Here is a 16,385-nt window from a genome sequence, read left to right on the forward strand (position 1 = left end):
TGAATTTGTGTTTGGGCCGCATACAAGGCTGTAATGGGCCACATGTTGGACAAGCTTGCTTTAAACAGATAAGTTCTATGGTATGTGAATTATAGTTCTATGGTATGTGAATTATATCTCAATTAAGCTTTCAAAAATATCCTTGGGGGCCAGGCACGGTGGTTCATGCCTGTAATCCCAGCACTGTGGGAGGCTGAGGCAGGCGGATCACCTGAAGTCAGGAAGGAATTCGAGACCAGCCTGGCCAAAGTGGTGAAACCCCATCTTTACTAAAAATATAAAAATTAGCCGACAGTGGTGGCATGTACCTGTAATCCCAGCTACTTGGGAGGCTGAGGCAGGACAATCGCCTGAACCTGGGATGCAGAGGTTGCAGTGAGCCAAGATCTCACCATTGCCCTCCAGCCTGGGCGACAAGAGTGAAACTCTCAAAAACAAAACAAACAACAACAACAAACTCTTGGGAATTATGCCTCTTTACAAAGAAACCATCATGTTTGAGGAATATAAAACAAAAATTATATATCATAGTTACTTGTATATGCTTTACTGACAAACTAAAAACCAGCAAATTAAAAAATCCCATGCATTTACCAACAACAAAACACCTCATGGGCATGAGAATAGACATGTAGACTAATGGGAAAAAATGTAAAGTCCAGGAATACACCCCTACATCTGTAGCCAATTGATTTTTGATGAAAGTGTCAAGACTGTTCAATGGGGAAACAGTAGTCTCTTCAGGAAATGGTGCTGGGACAACTAAATATCCACATGCAAAAGAATGGAGTTGGTCACCTGCCTCACACTGTGTACAAAAATAAACTCAAAATAGATCTGAAACCTCAATGTAGAAGCCAAAACTACAAAATTCTTAGAAGAAAACATAAGGAGAAAGCTTTATGACTTTGGGTTTGGTATGGATTCTTAGATATATAATGGCACCAAAAGACTGAACAACAAAATTAAACAACTGATAATTTGGACTTCAGAATTAAAAACTTTTGTGCATAAAAGGATATTGTCAATAAAGTGAAAAGACAACCTGGGATATAATATTTGAAAATCATGTATCTGATAAGGTTCTAGTATCCAGAATATACAAAGAACACTTACAACTCAGCAACAAAAAGTCAACCCAGTTAAAAAATGGGCAAAGGACTTGCTTGACATCATTAGCCATTAGGAAAAACAATCCCCCCTCGAAACCACAATAAAGTACTACTTTTCACCCACTCGGATGGTTATAATTTGTACAAAGTAGAAAATAAGTGTTGACCCTGAAGTCAGGAGTTCGAGACCAGCCTGACCAACATGGAGAAACCCCGTCTCTACTAAAAATACAAAATTAGCCGGGTGTGGTGGTGCATGCCTGTAATCCCAGCTACTCGGGAAGCTGAGGCAGAATTGCTTGAACCTAGGGGGCAGAGGTTATGGTGAGCCGAGATCACACCATTGCACTCCAGTCTGGGCAACAAGGGCGAAACTCTGTCTCAAAAAAAGAAAAGAAAAGAAGTGTTGGCAATGATGTGGAGAAATTGGAACCCTCCTACATTAGTAGTAGGGATATAAAATTGTTCAGATGCTGTGGAAAGCAGTTTGGTGGTTCCTCAAAAAGTTAAACGTTATAAGGCTCGGCGCAGTGGCTCACGCCTGTAATCCCGGCACTTTGGGAGGCCAAGGCGGGCCGATCACAAGGTCAGGAGATCGAGACCATCCTAGCTAACACAGTGAAACCCTGTCTCTACAAAAAATTAGCCAGGCATGGTGGCGGGTGCCTGTAGTCCCAGCTACTCAGGAGGCTGAGGCAGGAGAATGGCGTGAACCTGGAAGGTGGAGCTTGCAGTGAGCCGAGATTGCGCCACTGCACTCCAGCCTTTGTGACAGAGCGAGACTCTCTTAGGTAGGTATCTACCTAAGAGAAATGAAAATGTATCCACATGAAAACTTTTGCACAGATATTCATAATAGCATTTTTTATAATAACCAAAAGGTAGAAACAGCCCAAATGTTCACCAGCAAATGAGTGGATAAACAAGTTGTGGTGTATCCATACAGTGGGATATTATTTAACCGTAAACATGAAGTACTGATACATGCTACACATAGGTAAACCTCAAAAACCTTACTAAATGAAAGAAGAGAGTCACAGAAGGCCTCATATTTTATTATTCCATTTATATGAAATATTTAGAATCAGTAAATCTATGGAGCTAGAAAGCAGGATTGGTGGCTGCTAGGGGACTTGGGTCAGAGGACTGGGGACTGACCATTTAATGGGCACAGGAATTTTTTTTGGGTGATGAAAATGTTTTAGAACTATGCTAAGGTTTTGGTTCTACAACATTGTGAATGTCCTAAGTGCCATTCAATCATATACTTTAAAATGGTTCATTTTATGTTTTGTGAATGTCACCTCAACATAAAAAGGAGAGGGGAAGCCAGGTGCGGTGGCTCATGCCTGCAATCCCAGCACTTTGAGAGGCCAAAGCAGATGGATCACGAGGTCAGGAGTTTGACAACAGCCTGGCCAACATAGTGAAACCCCCTCTCTACTAAAAATACAAAAATTAGCCGGGCATGCTGGTGCGTGCCTGTAATCGCAGTTACCCAGGAGGCTGAGGCAGGAGAATCGCTTGAACCTGGGAGGTGGAGGTTGTGGTGAGCTGAGGTCACACCACTGCACTCCAGCCTGGGTGAGACAGTGAGACTTTGTTTCAAAAAAAATAATAAAAGGAGTGGGAAAGGGGAATATGGGGCCATAGTTTGCCAGCCCTGTCTAAGCATTGACAAGTGCAAATGCCTGTTTCTGTTTGAAACAACTTCTGTTTCTGTCACCTGGTTAGCTCTTACTCCAGCTTAGGTGTCACTTTGGGAATCCTCCCTGACTTACTGATCTTGGTGAGCTGACAAGGCATCTTGTTCTCTCGCATGCCGTAGCAGTCAGCACTCTGTATTGCAGTTGCTTGCGTACTTGCCAGAAACTCTTACCATCTGTCTTTGAGAGAAGGACCTATGTCACATTTTACTTATCCCTAGCCCCTAGCATTGTGCCTGGCACAGTGAATGCATTTGCTCATTGAATCCTTGCCTGCTACAGTCCTTAACATGCCTTTACCCAAATTTGACACACTTAACACTCAGCAGCCCCATGAGGTGGGAGAGTAAGCCTGGCAGGTGCCTAAGACTTAGAAGCAGGCCATCGGCCCAAAGCCACAGACGTAGCCTCAGGTCTGGTCTCTCACCTTCACCTTGGCTGTTCTGTCTTCTCTGCCTCTTTGTCTTGGCTTCAGTTTAGGCTTCGTTTAGGTATCTGTACCTGTGGGACTCAAGTGTGCTGCTGTCATCATTTGCTGGAAGTCTTCCCAATCTCTTGGGGAGGGTGAGTTTTGTCCTGTCTTTGGATTCTCATTTTTACCTTTCCATGCTCATTTTTCTGTTAAAACACAGACCACTTATCTGCTGGTTACTCCCTTATTTCTCCCTATTACCAGGCTTTGGTAACCACTAATCTGTTTTCTGTCTCTATAAATTTTCCTATTCTGGATATTTCATAGGTGGAATCAGACAATATGTGGCCTTTCATGCCTGACTTCTTTCCTCAGCATGTTTTCAACATTCATCCATGTTGTAGAATGTGTCAGTACTTTGCTTAATAACTTTAACAGAAATCTGTGCAATAGAAAATATTTTTAAAGACAAAGTTGAAGCCTTTGTTATCCCATTTTAAGGAGTTGTGAGTGAGTGGGGAATAGGCTGAGGATTTTATTCATGAACTACATGTGAGCTCACTCAGCAGAGACAATTGAATGTTTAATTACAGGAGCTTGAACTGGAACCCTTTTGTATTCCATTCACTTAGCTTTTTGAGCATTTGACATTGGATATAAATGTACTGAAATTCTTTAGTAGAAAATAGAAATTCTGGCCGGGCGCGGTGGCTCACGCCTGTAATCCCAGCACTTTGGGAGGCTGAGGCAGGCGGATCACGAGGTCAGGAGATCGAGACCATCCTGGCTAACATGGTGAAACCCCATCTCTACTAAAAATACAAAAAATTAACTAGGCTTAGTGGCAGGCGCCTGTAGTCCCAGCTACTCGGGAGGCTGAGGCAGGAGAATGGCATGAACCTGGGAGGCGGAGCTTGCAGTGAGCTGAGATCATGCCACTGCACTCCAGCCTGGGTGACAGAGCAAGACTCTGTCTCAAAAAAAAAAAAAAAGAGAGAAAATATAAATTCTAAGTTTTATAAAAGATATTAGTGTTACTGGTTTGGGGATTTTGGTTTTTTTAGAGACAGCGTCTTGCTCTGCCACCCAGGCTGCAGTGTAGTGCTATAGTCATAGCTCACTGCAACCTCAAACTTCTTGGCTTAAGCAATCCCCCTGCCTTGGCCTCCTGAGTAGCTAAGACAACAGGCGCGTGCCACCATGACCAGCTAATTTTCTTATTTTTTTTTGTAGAGATGGCGTCTTGCTGTGTTGCCCAGACTAGTCTTGAACTCTTGGCCTCAAGTGATTCTACCAAGGTGCTAGGATTGCAGGTGTGAGCCACTGTGCTGGCCTTATTAGTTTTTATTAAATACAATTTTTGCTACTTAGAAATTTCAGAAAACACAATTTTCAAAATTACCTGTGATTATATCCCCCTGATTTAACTACTATTAATGCTTTGGAGTTTTTCCTCCAAAGTGCACGAGTTAGTTTCCATGAAAAAATGCTTTCACGCTTATTATATTTAACAAGTTAGGATCATCCATCTTACTTTTTTGTGGTCTTATTTTTTTCCATAATGTTTGCCATCTTTCCACGTCAAATTCAGAGTGATATCATGCCTTTAATAGCTAATGCATTTAATTTTTATTAGAGGAAGTATACCTCTAATGTATGAGACTTTCATTTTAGAAATATATTTTAAGAATTATTTCTTTATATTCCTCCCTTTTCTCTCCCTTTCATTGTATATCTTTTCTTAGCAAAACCGTGTGGTTGGGGCAATGCAGCTCTACTCTGTGGATAGGAAGGTTTCACAACCCATAGAAGGCCATGCCGCTGCTTTTGCAGAGCTCAAGATGGAGGGGAATGCCAAGCCTGTCACCCTTTTCTGCTTTGCTGTACGTAATCCCACAGGAGGCAAGGTAAGATCCACTCTATTGTCTTCTCCCTGAGAAAAGTGTCCTGAGCTGGTGTTAGGGGTATGCGTGTGTGTGGCTGGGCATGGCCTGCAGATGTCTATGTGAGAAAAAGTTCGTGGTGGTGAGAACTGTGCACCGTGATGCACATGATTAAGTGGCCCCATTCCCCTAAAAAATGCTCTTAGGCCGGGCGCAGTGACTCATGCCTGTAATCCCAACACTTTGGGAGGCCAAGGCAGGTGGATCACGAGGTCAGGAGTTCAAAATCAGCCTGGCAAACATGGTGAAACCCTGTCTCTACTAAAAATACAAAAATTACCCAGGCATGGTGGCGCATTCCTGTAAACCCAGCTACTCAGGAGGCTGAGGCAGGAGAATTGCTTGAACTGAGACCTGCAAGGCAGAGGTTGCAGTGAGCCAAGATCGCACCACTGCACTCCTGCCTGGGCTACATAGCGAGACTCCATCTCAAAAAAAAAAAAAAAAAAAAAACTTTCCACACAGACTAGACTAAAATGCACTATAAAGATAAGTGAGGCGGCCGAGTGCGGTAGCTCACACCTGTAATCCTAGCAGTTTGGGAGGCCGAGGCGGGCGGATTGCCTGAGTTCTACACCAGCCTGGGCAACACGACAAAACCCTGTGTCTATTAAAATACAAAACATTAGTCGGGTGTGGCCATGTGCACCTGTAGTCCCAGCCACTCGGGAGGCTGAGACAGGAGAATTGCTTGAACCTGGGAGGCGGAGGTTGCACTGAGCCGAGATCACGCCACTGCACTCCAGCCTGGGTGACAGAGCGAGACTCCATATCCAAAAAAAAAAAAAGGTAAGTGAGGCACAGTTTCTGCTCTTGGGGAGATGACTGTGAAATCCCCAGTGTGGATCCATCCTTGCCATCAGCATGGTTCTGCCCAGGTAGTTGGTGGGAACCTCAGGGAGGCTCCAGAGAGTTGAGACTGTGCCCAGGAGCCAGTTGGGTTTTATCAGGCTCAGGGACATGGCCAGCGGCTGCTCAGCAGGGCTGCCATGGGCAGAGATGAGGAGACAGAAGAACTTGTGATGTCAGGGAGACCTTGGGTTCCACCAGCATGGTCTCAGCCACTTGGAGAGCTGCTTCAAGACAGTCGTCTTGTGAAAAACACTTCCTGAAACCATAATTTTGGGGTGTTCATTAGCCCTGAAATATTCCCCAAGGCAGAGGAGATCTCAGTTAGAATGTAGCTTTACAAACTTTGTCATCTGAAATACACTTTGAATACTTTGGCCTCCTGTTGAGTAACATACTTTATGCCCTCCTCATTTGACAGCCAGAAGGAAAAGGAGTCGGGTCGAATGTTAGCCTTGTTGCTGATGAAGGACGCTGACTTTAGTTATGTGGCTCAAAGAGCTTGCTCCCATATTCCCTTAGAGTGAGGCACACCTCTCCTTCACAGATGCAGCAGGGCAGCGACAGGCCTCCCTCTTAGGAGCAGAGCCTGCCTCGCGGAGTGCCCCGTGGAGAAGAGCACTTTCCACAGATGGCAGCCCCGAGAAGAGAAAGGGCTGGGGGTTCTGTCTACGCCCAGCTCTCTGGTGGGCGGCATGCCCCTCCAGCTGAGCTGGAGTTGTACCAGGAGGTCTTCTGTGACCCAGAGAACCTGGGAAACGTGGTTTCCTGACAGTGCCTGTCCTGGAGCGGCCCTGTGTCTTGTGGCAGACTTGGTCCTCCCCGCTGCAGGGTGTGTGTGGAGTCCTGGGAGGGCCCCCGCCCCGCCTGTGCCCTGGCATGCACCTTCCTTTCAGGACTCACCAGTCCTTTTGGGACTGGCCAGCTGTCTCCACATGTGGGTTGGAGCTTGCCTGGACACAGTTCTTTTCTGCCGACCTCCTCCTGCTGCCACCCTGAGAGGCTGGTGTCCTTTCTGTACCTCTGCTCCTGCTGGCAGTGTCGCCCTTCTCAGCTCCCAAGCAAGAACCCACAGCTGTCAAGCCCCATTCCATTCACTTGTCACTATCTGACCTTTAATAAGTCTTACATCTGACTTACCCTTTTGTGGTACACTAAGCCCTTCTCACCTCACATTTGGGTTACAGAATAGCCATTTATTGGGTCCTCAGACCTGCTTCACACTTTCTTACCAATAGGCCTAGCCAGATAATTTTCCTAAACTACCTTTTATCTGCCTTAAAGCTCCCAGTGCAAGACTTCTATTCCCCCATGTCTGCACCCGCAGGAGCACTCACATGCTTGCCGCCCAGCTCCCCAACTAGCCCTGCTCTCAGTGCTGCTCCCCTCCTTATCTGAGCCCTTTTGATGTTTCCCTCCTCTCTCTGCCCGGCCAAACCCAGACTGCCCCTGATAGACACTGTCATCTTTGTCCTCTAAGCCCAGCCTCCTGCCCTTGTTTCATGTCTCTTACCCTCCATTTTGGATTTTTTTGTGGACTTATATTAGTTATAATATTTTTTCTTTAGATGAAAGTTATGGGGGCTAGGCGTGGTGGCTCATGCCTGTAATCCCAGCATTTTGGGAGGCCGAGTGGGGGCGGATTACCTGAGGTTGGGAGTTTGAGACCAGCCTGGCCAACATAGAAGAAACCCCATCTCTACTAAAAATACAAAAATTAGCCGGGTATGGTGGCATGCATCTGTAATCTCAGCTACTTGGGAGGCTGAGGCACGAGAATCGCTTGAACCTGGGAGGCAGAGGTTTCAATGAGCTGAGATCGCACCACTGTATTCCAGCCTGAGCGACAGAGCGAGACTCCATCTCAAAAAAAAAAAAAAAAAAAAAGAAAGAAAGTTATAGGGAAGGCACTGGCATAGGTCAGGAACTTGGAGCTGTTCTCCTAAAGGCAGGGATGGGCTCCCTCATCAGATTCTTACCCCCGCCCAGCACAACCTTGAAAACTTCAGACCTGTGCCATGGTGAGGGTGTCTGGTGAGTTTGGCCTCCAGTGAGGAGATCTTGCACTAACAGGCTTGTGTGAGTCTGGGCCATACCCAGGAGGGCAGCAGAGAGCAGAGCTGGAAGTTCTGACTGGAGCCTTTTGTTTATCAGCATCCAGGTCCAGGGAGGGGAAGTGACTGCCACCGTGCTGGAACTGAGGCTCCTAGGCTGCCTGGCATTGGCCCTTTGTGCTGTGCTTGGTGGTGGGCAGCAGGTTATTGGATAATCACAGGCACTCCGACAAGGGAGTTGTTCTGCTTTGGTTGAATGTGACTTTTACTGTTAATCATCCAGTGTGTGGAGCTGAGGCTCCACTTGCCTCTGTGCCTTGGCTAGCCCTTGTCCACCACCACACGTGGTCCCATCGATTGACCTAAAATCTCTCTTCTAGTTGCACATCATTGAAGTTGGACAGCCTGCAGCGGGAAACCAACCTTTTGTAAAGAAAGCAGTAGATGTGTTTTTCCCTCCAGAGGCACAGACTGATTTTCCAGTGGCTATGCAGGTATGAATATGCTGCTCTCTAAACATCTTCATGTCCTAAAATCTACTCTAGCACCTCCCAAGATACAGGAGGCTGCCATTTTTAGTCTACTTCTGCTGTCTCCTGCCACTGTGATACCATTTAGAGGCCTAAGGCTTTGGTGTGTGAGCTGGGAAAGCCCTGTTCGTAGAAAGGAATGTCCTGCATGAGGGTGAGTTAGGGCAGCAGGAAGACTTTGCCAAGTCACACACTGAAGTCCACAGCCCTTTCCCTTATTATAAGACATTAGATGTTCACTGTGGTATGAGAATAAAGAATAAAATACCTAATGTAGGTGACAGGTTGATGGGTGCAATAAACCACCAGGGCACGTGTATACCTATGTAACAAAACTGCACGTTCTGCACATGTAACCCAGAACTTAAAGTATAATAATAAAAAAGAAGAATAAAACACTTATTTCCTTTACAATTGGCTGCTGTCGGGGGCGCCTAGAGCTCCCGGGGACAGTCCTTTGAGCTTTCACTCAGAATGACCCAGTGTTTGACATGCAGCTTCTAATGAAACTAGGCAGTCCCGAGCCCCTGGTAGTAGAACCGTTCACCTTTACATCGAGAAGATTGGGAAAACACCTGAACCTGCATGTGGCCTGTGTCCAGCCAGACTTCGAGGAGTTGGTGCTATGAGACCTGAAGTGAAGGTTCTCTAAAATTGAAACCCGTGTCAGCAGGGCCTGTGGTGGTTCCATGTGTGCTGAGGGCTTGTGACAGGACCAAGTGTGCTTTCCTTATCGAGGAGCAGAATATTGTTGTGGAAGTGTCGAAGGCACAGTCAGAAAGCTAAATAAAAAATGAAGCTTTTTTGAGTAATAAAAATTGAAAGATTTTTTTAAAAAGAAAACATTCCTCTGTAAGTGAACCAGTTGGATGTAAAATACATAAAACTTCTTGGCCGGGCACGGTGGCTCACACCTGTAATCTTAGCACTTTGGGAGACCGAGGTGGGCAGATTGCCTGAGCTCAGGAGTTCGACACCAGCCTGGGCAACATGGTGAAACTCTGCCCCTACTAAAATACAAAAAATTAGCTGGGCATGGCAGTGTGCGCCTGTAATCTCAGCTACTTGGGAGGCTGAGGCAGGAGAATTTCTAGAACCCGGGAGGCAGAGATTGCAGTGAGGCAAGATCACACCACTGCATGCCACTGCACTCCAGCCTGGAGCGAGACTTCATCTCCAAAAAAATAAATAAATAAAAATAAAAAATCTTACAACTTGTTTTATTAAAAATTTAGATCTATACCTTTTCTGAACAAAATTGGCATCACATTATATATGTAAGATTATATAATCTATTCTCCTTTTTACTCTTTTGTTCTCATAAAATGTATGTTATCGATACATTTCTAATAGTATCGATAAATGTAACAGCAGAATTATATATCACCTGAAATCCTAGCACTGCTGATAATTTGGCTACCCCTTTGGAAGTAACTTAACACACATACATTTATGCAGATTTATACAGATGGACTCTTATGAAAATGGCTCTGCACTAGCCTTGCTGCTGTATAAACTCCTCTAGCTGTGTTGTAGATCATCCTGTGCCAATAACATAATGTATGTATTTTATTGTCTGTGTCATCTGTTCTGTGGATGTGCCACAACTCATTTAAACATCTCCTGTTGATTGGTATTTACATTTACAAGAAACACTCTAAGGAACATTGTGCTCTGTACGTCTTTGTGTGTTAGTCTAAAAGTCCGAGGATAAATTCCTAGAAATTAAACTGTTGAGTCAGGGGCACATTCCCATCACAGACTCTTATGACCATGCTGACCAGTTCACATTCCTGCTGATGCTGCCCTTGGTAGCTGGATAGCATCCCATGTTGTGATGTCTTTCCCCTAGTTACCATCAGGGTAGAATTGATGTATCAGCCACTCATATGTATCTGGTTAACTGCCTTTTCCTAATCTTTGCATTTGTTTTTCTATCAGGATCTTTTTTTAAAAAATAGAGATGGGGGCCGGGCGCGGTGGCTCAAGCCTGTAATCCCAGCACTTTGGGAGGCCGAGACGGGCGGATCACGAGGTCAGGAGATCGAGACCATCCTGGCTAACACGGTGAAACCCCGTCTCTACTAAAAAATACAAAAAAACTAGCCGGGCGAGATGGCGGGCGCCTGTAGTCCCAGCTACTCGGGAGGCTGAGGCAGGAGAATGGCGTAAACCCGGGAGGCGGAGCTTGCAGTGAGCTGAGATCCGGCCACTGCACTCCAGCCTGGGCGACAGAGCAAGACTCCGTCTCAAAAAAAAAAAAAACAAAAACAAAAACAAAAATAGAGATGGGGTCTTGCTGTGTTGCCTAGGCCAGTCTTGAACTCCTGGCCTCTAGAGATCTTCCTGCCTCAGCCTCCCAAGTAGCTGGGATTACAGGCGTGTGCCACTATGCCCAACTCCAGGACTTTTACCTCATTCGTAAGAGCTTTTTGTACGTATAGAATACTACGTGTCTGATGTGTTTTGAATGTTTTTCCTGGTCATAATTTGTGATACGTGCCACCTTATGGAAGTGTTGCATTTTTGTGTGGCAATAGTATCATGTTAGGAGACTAATTCTGCACCTCAACATGGCCACAACATTTACCTATATTTTCTTTCGTTCCTCTCCTAATTGTGTTTTTGTTTTTTATTTAAAATCTTTGACCCATCTGGAATTTACTTTGATCTAAAGAGTAAGATGGAAATTCAGTTCTTTACTCTTACCTCCACCTCCAGATAGCTAGCTGACTATATTAATAATGTATGTTATATATTGATTAAAATGCCTATTTTCCACTAATATGTTACCTACTAATTATTATTTTAGAGTTGGAGTCTTGCTACATTGCTCAGGTTAGACTCAAAAACTCTTGGGCTCAAGTGATCTTCCTGCCTTGGCTTCCCAAGTAGCTGTGACTATAGTCATTAGCCACCACACACTCATTCTTAATAAATTCTCATGTATGATCCATTCTCTTTCAGGGCTCTCAATTAAGTTTGTTTCTCTCTCTCTCTCTCCCAATGGTAAAATCATGCTACAAAAATTACTGTATGTTTAATATATATGTTTAATAATCTGGTTGGGCAAATGCATCTGTTTTTTTTTTCCTCGAGCCCCTTCAGGTTTTCTTGTGGGTTAAATATTTTTCTGTAAAAGTTAATAGCATTTGGCAAAACTCAAAGGTTAATAAGTGGTGGTGGAAGGCATGCTGCAACATCAACCTGGCGTTTGAGGTCTTTGTCCAGAACTTTCCCCTTATGAACTCACAGCTTGCTTAAATGGGTTTGATAAACTGTGAAAGGATCGCCCTACCTGAAAGATAAATGGAGTAGCCTGAGTTTATTGGACCTGTATTTGAGAGTGGTTGGACAAAATACTGGCTTTAAAACTAATTCTCAATCAAGTACAACTTATAATCCGTGTCTCATGGAAGCATTGCTCCCACCAGTAATCTCTTGGCCTAAGAGACTGAAGAATCCTTGTAATAACTGGGTGTGGCAGCTCACACTTGTAGTCCCAGCTACATTGGAGGCTAAGATGGGAGGATCACCTGAGCCCAGAGATCGGAAGTTGCAGTGAGCTATGGTGGCACCACTACACTCTAGCCTTGGTGACAGAGCAAGACACTATCTCAAAAAACAAACAAACAAACAAAAAGAATCCTCTTTATCATTTGTGAGTTCTTTTTACCGACATGGCTTCTCCTCCTTACTTCGCAACCTCTTGCTGTCTGTCTTCTTATAGATTGGAGCTAAACATGGTGTTATTTACTTGATCACAAAGTATGGCTATCTTCATCTGTACGACCTAGAGTCTGGCGTGTGCATCTACATGAACCGTATTAGTGCTGACACAATATTTGTCACTGCTCCACACAAACCGACCTCTGGAATTATTGGTGTCAACAAAAAGGGACAGGTGTGTAACTCTGATATTTCATTTTCCACCTTTTCCATTCATTAGGGACTGGCGTTTAAACTTTCCCCCTTCTCTAGGAAAGTGACTGGGTGTAGCTATTATTAGTTGCAGATACTATGGTATTTAAGTTACTTTTCCCAACCATAGTTGAAAAAGATAGTTAAAAGAAGAAACTCTTGGCTGGGCACAGTAGTTGATGCCTGTAATCCCAACTGCATGGGAGTTTGAGGCAGGAGGATGGCTTGAGGCCAGGAGTTTGAGGCTGCAGTGAGCTATGATCACACCATTGCACTCCAGCCTGGGTGACAGAGTGAGAGCCTGTCTCGGGGGAAAAAAAAAATCAGGAACAGTGGCTGATGCCTATAATCCCAGCATTTTGGGAGGCTGAGGCAGGAGGATTGCTTGAGGCTAGGAGTTTGAATCCAGCCTGGGTGACAGAGCAAGACCCTATCTCCAAAATATATATATATTTTAAAATCTTTGACCCATCTGGAATTTACTCTGTGTGTGTGTGTGTGTGTGTGTGTGTGTGTGTATAGTATATACACACACACACACACACACACACACACACTATATATATATATTCTGGAGATAGGGTCTCGCTCTGTCACCCAAGCTGGAGTGCAGTGGAGTGATCTTGGCTCACTGCAAGCTCCGCCTCCCAGATTCATGCCATTCTCCTGCCTCAGCCTCCTGAATAGCTGGGACTACAGAAAAATATTTTTTAAAAAAGAAAGAAAAGAAACTGTGCTTTAAAAATAAAAACTTTAAGAAGAAAAATTGTCAGTTCCTTCCACATAGGCCATTTTGCTGTAGTACAGAACGCATCACTGGGGTGCTTATCTGTGTGACTTTAATAACTACATAGACTCCTGTGCTGTTCTGTTTTGTTACCATTCGGCTTTCGACTGCTTTGCATCCTTTCACTATGAGGGCCACCATCACAGGTGTGCTCAACAGTCGCCTGAGAATGTGACTACCCTCCAGCATCGGGAGGGAACGTGGCCGAGGGATGGTAGAGGGAATATGGCAGAGGGATGGTAGAGGGAACATGGCCGAGGGATGGTAGAGGGAACATGGCAGAGGGATGGTAGAGGGGACATGACCGAGGGATAGTAGAGGGGAACATGGCAGAGGGATGGTAGAGGGGACATGACCGAGGGATAGTAGAGGGGAACATGACAGAGGGATGGTAGAGGGAACATGGCCTAGGGATGGTAGAGGGAGCATGGCAGAGGGATGGTAGAGGGAACATGGCCGAGGGATGGTAGAGGGGAACATGGCAGAGGGATGGTAGAGGGGGAACATGGCAGAGGGATGGTAGAGGGAACATGGCCGAGGGATGGTAGAGGGAACATGGCAGAGGGATGGTAGAGGGAACATGGCCGAGGGATGGTAGAGGGAACATGGCAGAGGGATGGTAGAGGGAACATGGCCGAGGGATGGTAGAGGGGAACATGGCAGAGGGATGGTAGAGGGGAACATGGCAGAGGGATGGTAGAGGGAACATGGCAGAGGGATGGTAGAGGGGAACATGGCAGAGGGATGGTAGAGGGAACATGGCAGAGGGATGGTAGAGGGGAACATGGCAGAGGGATGGTAGAGGGAACATGGCCGAGGGATGGTAGAGGGAACATGGCCGAGGGATGGTAGAGGGAACATGGCCGAGGGATGGTAGAGGGGAACATGGCAGAGGGATGGTAGAGGGAACATGGCAGAGGGATGGTAGAGGGAACATGGCAGAGGGATGGTAGAGGGAACATGGCTGAGGGATGGTAGAGCACTCTTCTAGGCCGGGCCGCTCTCACTTGTTGGGTCCTTACAGGTGCTGTCAGTTTGTGTTGAGGAAGATAATATTGTGAATTATGCAACCAACGTGCTTCAGAATCCAGACCTCGGTCTGCGTTTGGCCATTCGTAGTAACCTGGCTGGGGCAGAGAAGTTGTTCGCGAGAAAATTCAGTACCCTTTTTGCACAGGGCAGCTATGCTGAAGCCGCCAAAGTTGCAGCGTCTGCACCAAAGGTGATAAACCTTGAATACTGTTCAAGTGTTCTGAGTGTTAAGAACTAACCTTGAGAGGAAAATAAGTCAAAAGCATTTCACTACTGGTATTGCAGTCTATTAGTGTTATGTTAGTAGTTTTTAGTTTAAAATTTTTGCATCAATGGCTTAACAGTAAGGGAAGTAAACAAAAAGCACACTCTTGCTGCATCAGCACTTCTTCCTGTCTCCCACTTTGTGTGCATACATACCTCTCACCCGACGGCTTAGGTACAGTTTCACATTTTCGCAACTCAGAATTTTCCACTCTTGCTGCCTGGTTGTCAAATATGCAACTGCACAATACGCCAAGTAGTTGTTCCCTGTTTTATTTAGCAATAGTCCTGCTCTAGACTTCCTCCACTCTTTCAGAATATAGCATTTCTGCATAAGGCTTTTTCTTTAGTTTATTTCATTTGGATAAATTGTTCAGAGACTGAATCTGCTCCTGAGTAGATAAAGACTTTCAAATTGCTGGTCCTTGAAAGAATTTTTCTTGTCTTTCAAGGGGTGGTTATGAACAAACCATTTCTAGCCTTCATCTGTGAATGTGAGTATTTTGAATTAGAATATAACGATAGCAGAGCTTCACTACTACAAGACTGATTGAGAGGCTGAATTCTCACTGCAGCATGCTGGGGGAGAAGTAAGACCCTAAGTGTGAAGCCACCTGGAGGACCTAGATTCCCCCATATTTATGGTTCTTATTGAAGATAGAAGCAGTTGCTGTGGTAGAGGACGTTTTGTCCATGACAGAGCAGTGTGGAATTTCCACTGGCAGATTTTTGTTTTTACATAGAAGCAAGTTGAGTGAAGGGATCCCCCGTGATTACAACACAATGACCTATTTTTCCATTTATTACTAGGGAATCCTGCGTACCAGAGAGACGGTCCAGAAGTTCCAGAGTATACCCGCTCAGCCTGGTCAGGCTTCTCCATTGCTGCAGTACTTTGGAATTCTGCTCGACCAGGGTCAGCTCAATAAACTTGAATCCCTAGAACTTTGCCATCTGGTTCTTCAGCAGGGGCGTAAGCAACTCCTAGAGAAGTGGCTGAAAGAAGATAAGGTAGAAACATTTGTGAGATGGTAGCTCCCCGCACAGCTTGGTCCAGGCTCCCTGCCCACCTTCTAACTTTGCCTTGTCCCTTGGCGTACCACAGCTGGAGTGCTCAGAGGAGCTCGGAGACTTGGTCAAAACCACTGACCCCATGCTCGCTCTGAGTGTGTACCTTCGGGCAAACGTGCCAAGCAAAGTGATCCAGTGTTTTGCAGAAACAGGCCAATTCCAGAAAATTGTGCTCTATGCCAAAAAGGTAACGTGAGTTGAACCATCTGCATCTCACATGTGGTTGAGTGGTTGCTGATTTTAAAGTTTATAAAATACCTTTCTTTATAAGTCCTCTGGTGTGAGAGTTGGCAGTGTTGCTATTAGGATCTTTATTGATAATGATCATATTGCATTCTCTTCAGTTTTTTATTATCCTTAGTTTTCCAGTCCTTCCATCTTCTTTTTATTTGGGAGCTTTATCTTGTTTTTTCTCTCCCTCTCTTCCTTCTGTATGTTAATTTGATATTTTGGCAGACTTCCAGATCTTGTCCCTGTGTGCTCACTGGCAGGCTGTGTTTGCACACAGATCAGGGAACTTATCTGTGGTCTGGGCTGTTTGTATAGTTAATTGTGCCTTCCATGTACATGAAATCAATTTATTTAATTGGATATTGTGTTTGGCAGAAGGTGGTACCTACAAATGATAATGTTGCTGCTCATTTCTTTGTTAACATGAGTTTAAAACAAAGGATGGATAACTTCCTTTTCTAATGCCCAGGGTT

General features: G+C 45.1%; 1 protein-coding gene across 7 annotated transcripts in view; it reads left to right on the forward strand.

Annotated features, from left to right (window-relative positions):
* Window positions 1-16,385, forward strand: part of CLTCL1 (clathrin heavy chain like 1) — a 114,932-nt gene that overhangs the window by 44,227 nt on the left and 54,320 nt on the right. For all 7 annotated transcript variants that reach the window (XM_007975058.3, XM_007975057.3, XM_007975055.3 and 4 more), the window contains 6 exons: window positions 4,976-5,137; window positions 8,457-8,570; window positions 12,337-12,510; window positions 14,339-14,536; window positions 15,421-15,621; window positions 15,716-15,868. In XM_007975058.3, coding sequence (XP_007973249.3) covers window positions 4,976-5,137; window positions 8,457-8,570; window positions 12,337-12,510; window positions 14,339-14,536; window positions 15,421-15,621; window positions 15,716-15,868 — 1,002 coding nt within the window. The remainder of the gene's footprint in view (window positions 1-4,975; window positions 5,138-8,456; window positions 8,571-12,336; window positions 12,511-14,338; window positions 14,537-15,420; window positions 15,622-15,715; window positions 15,869-16,385) is intronic.

Source organism: Chlorocebus sabaeus, chromosome 19 (assembly GCF_047675955.1).
Source record: "Chlorocebus sabaeus isolate Y175 chromosome 19, mChlSab1.0.hap1, whole genome shotgun sequence".
Lineage (NCBI taxonomy): Eukaryota > Metazoa > Chordata > Mammalia > Primates > Cercopithecidae > Chlorocebus > Chlorocebus sabaeus.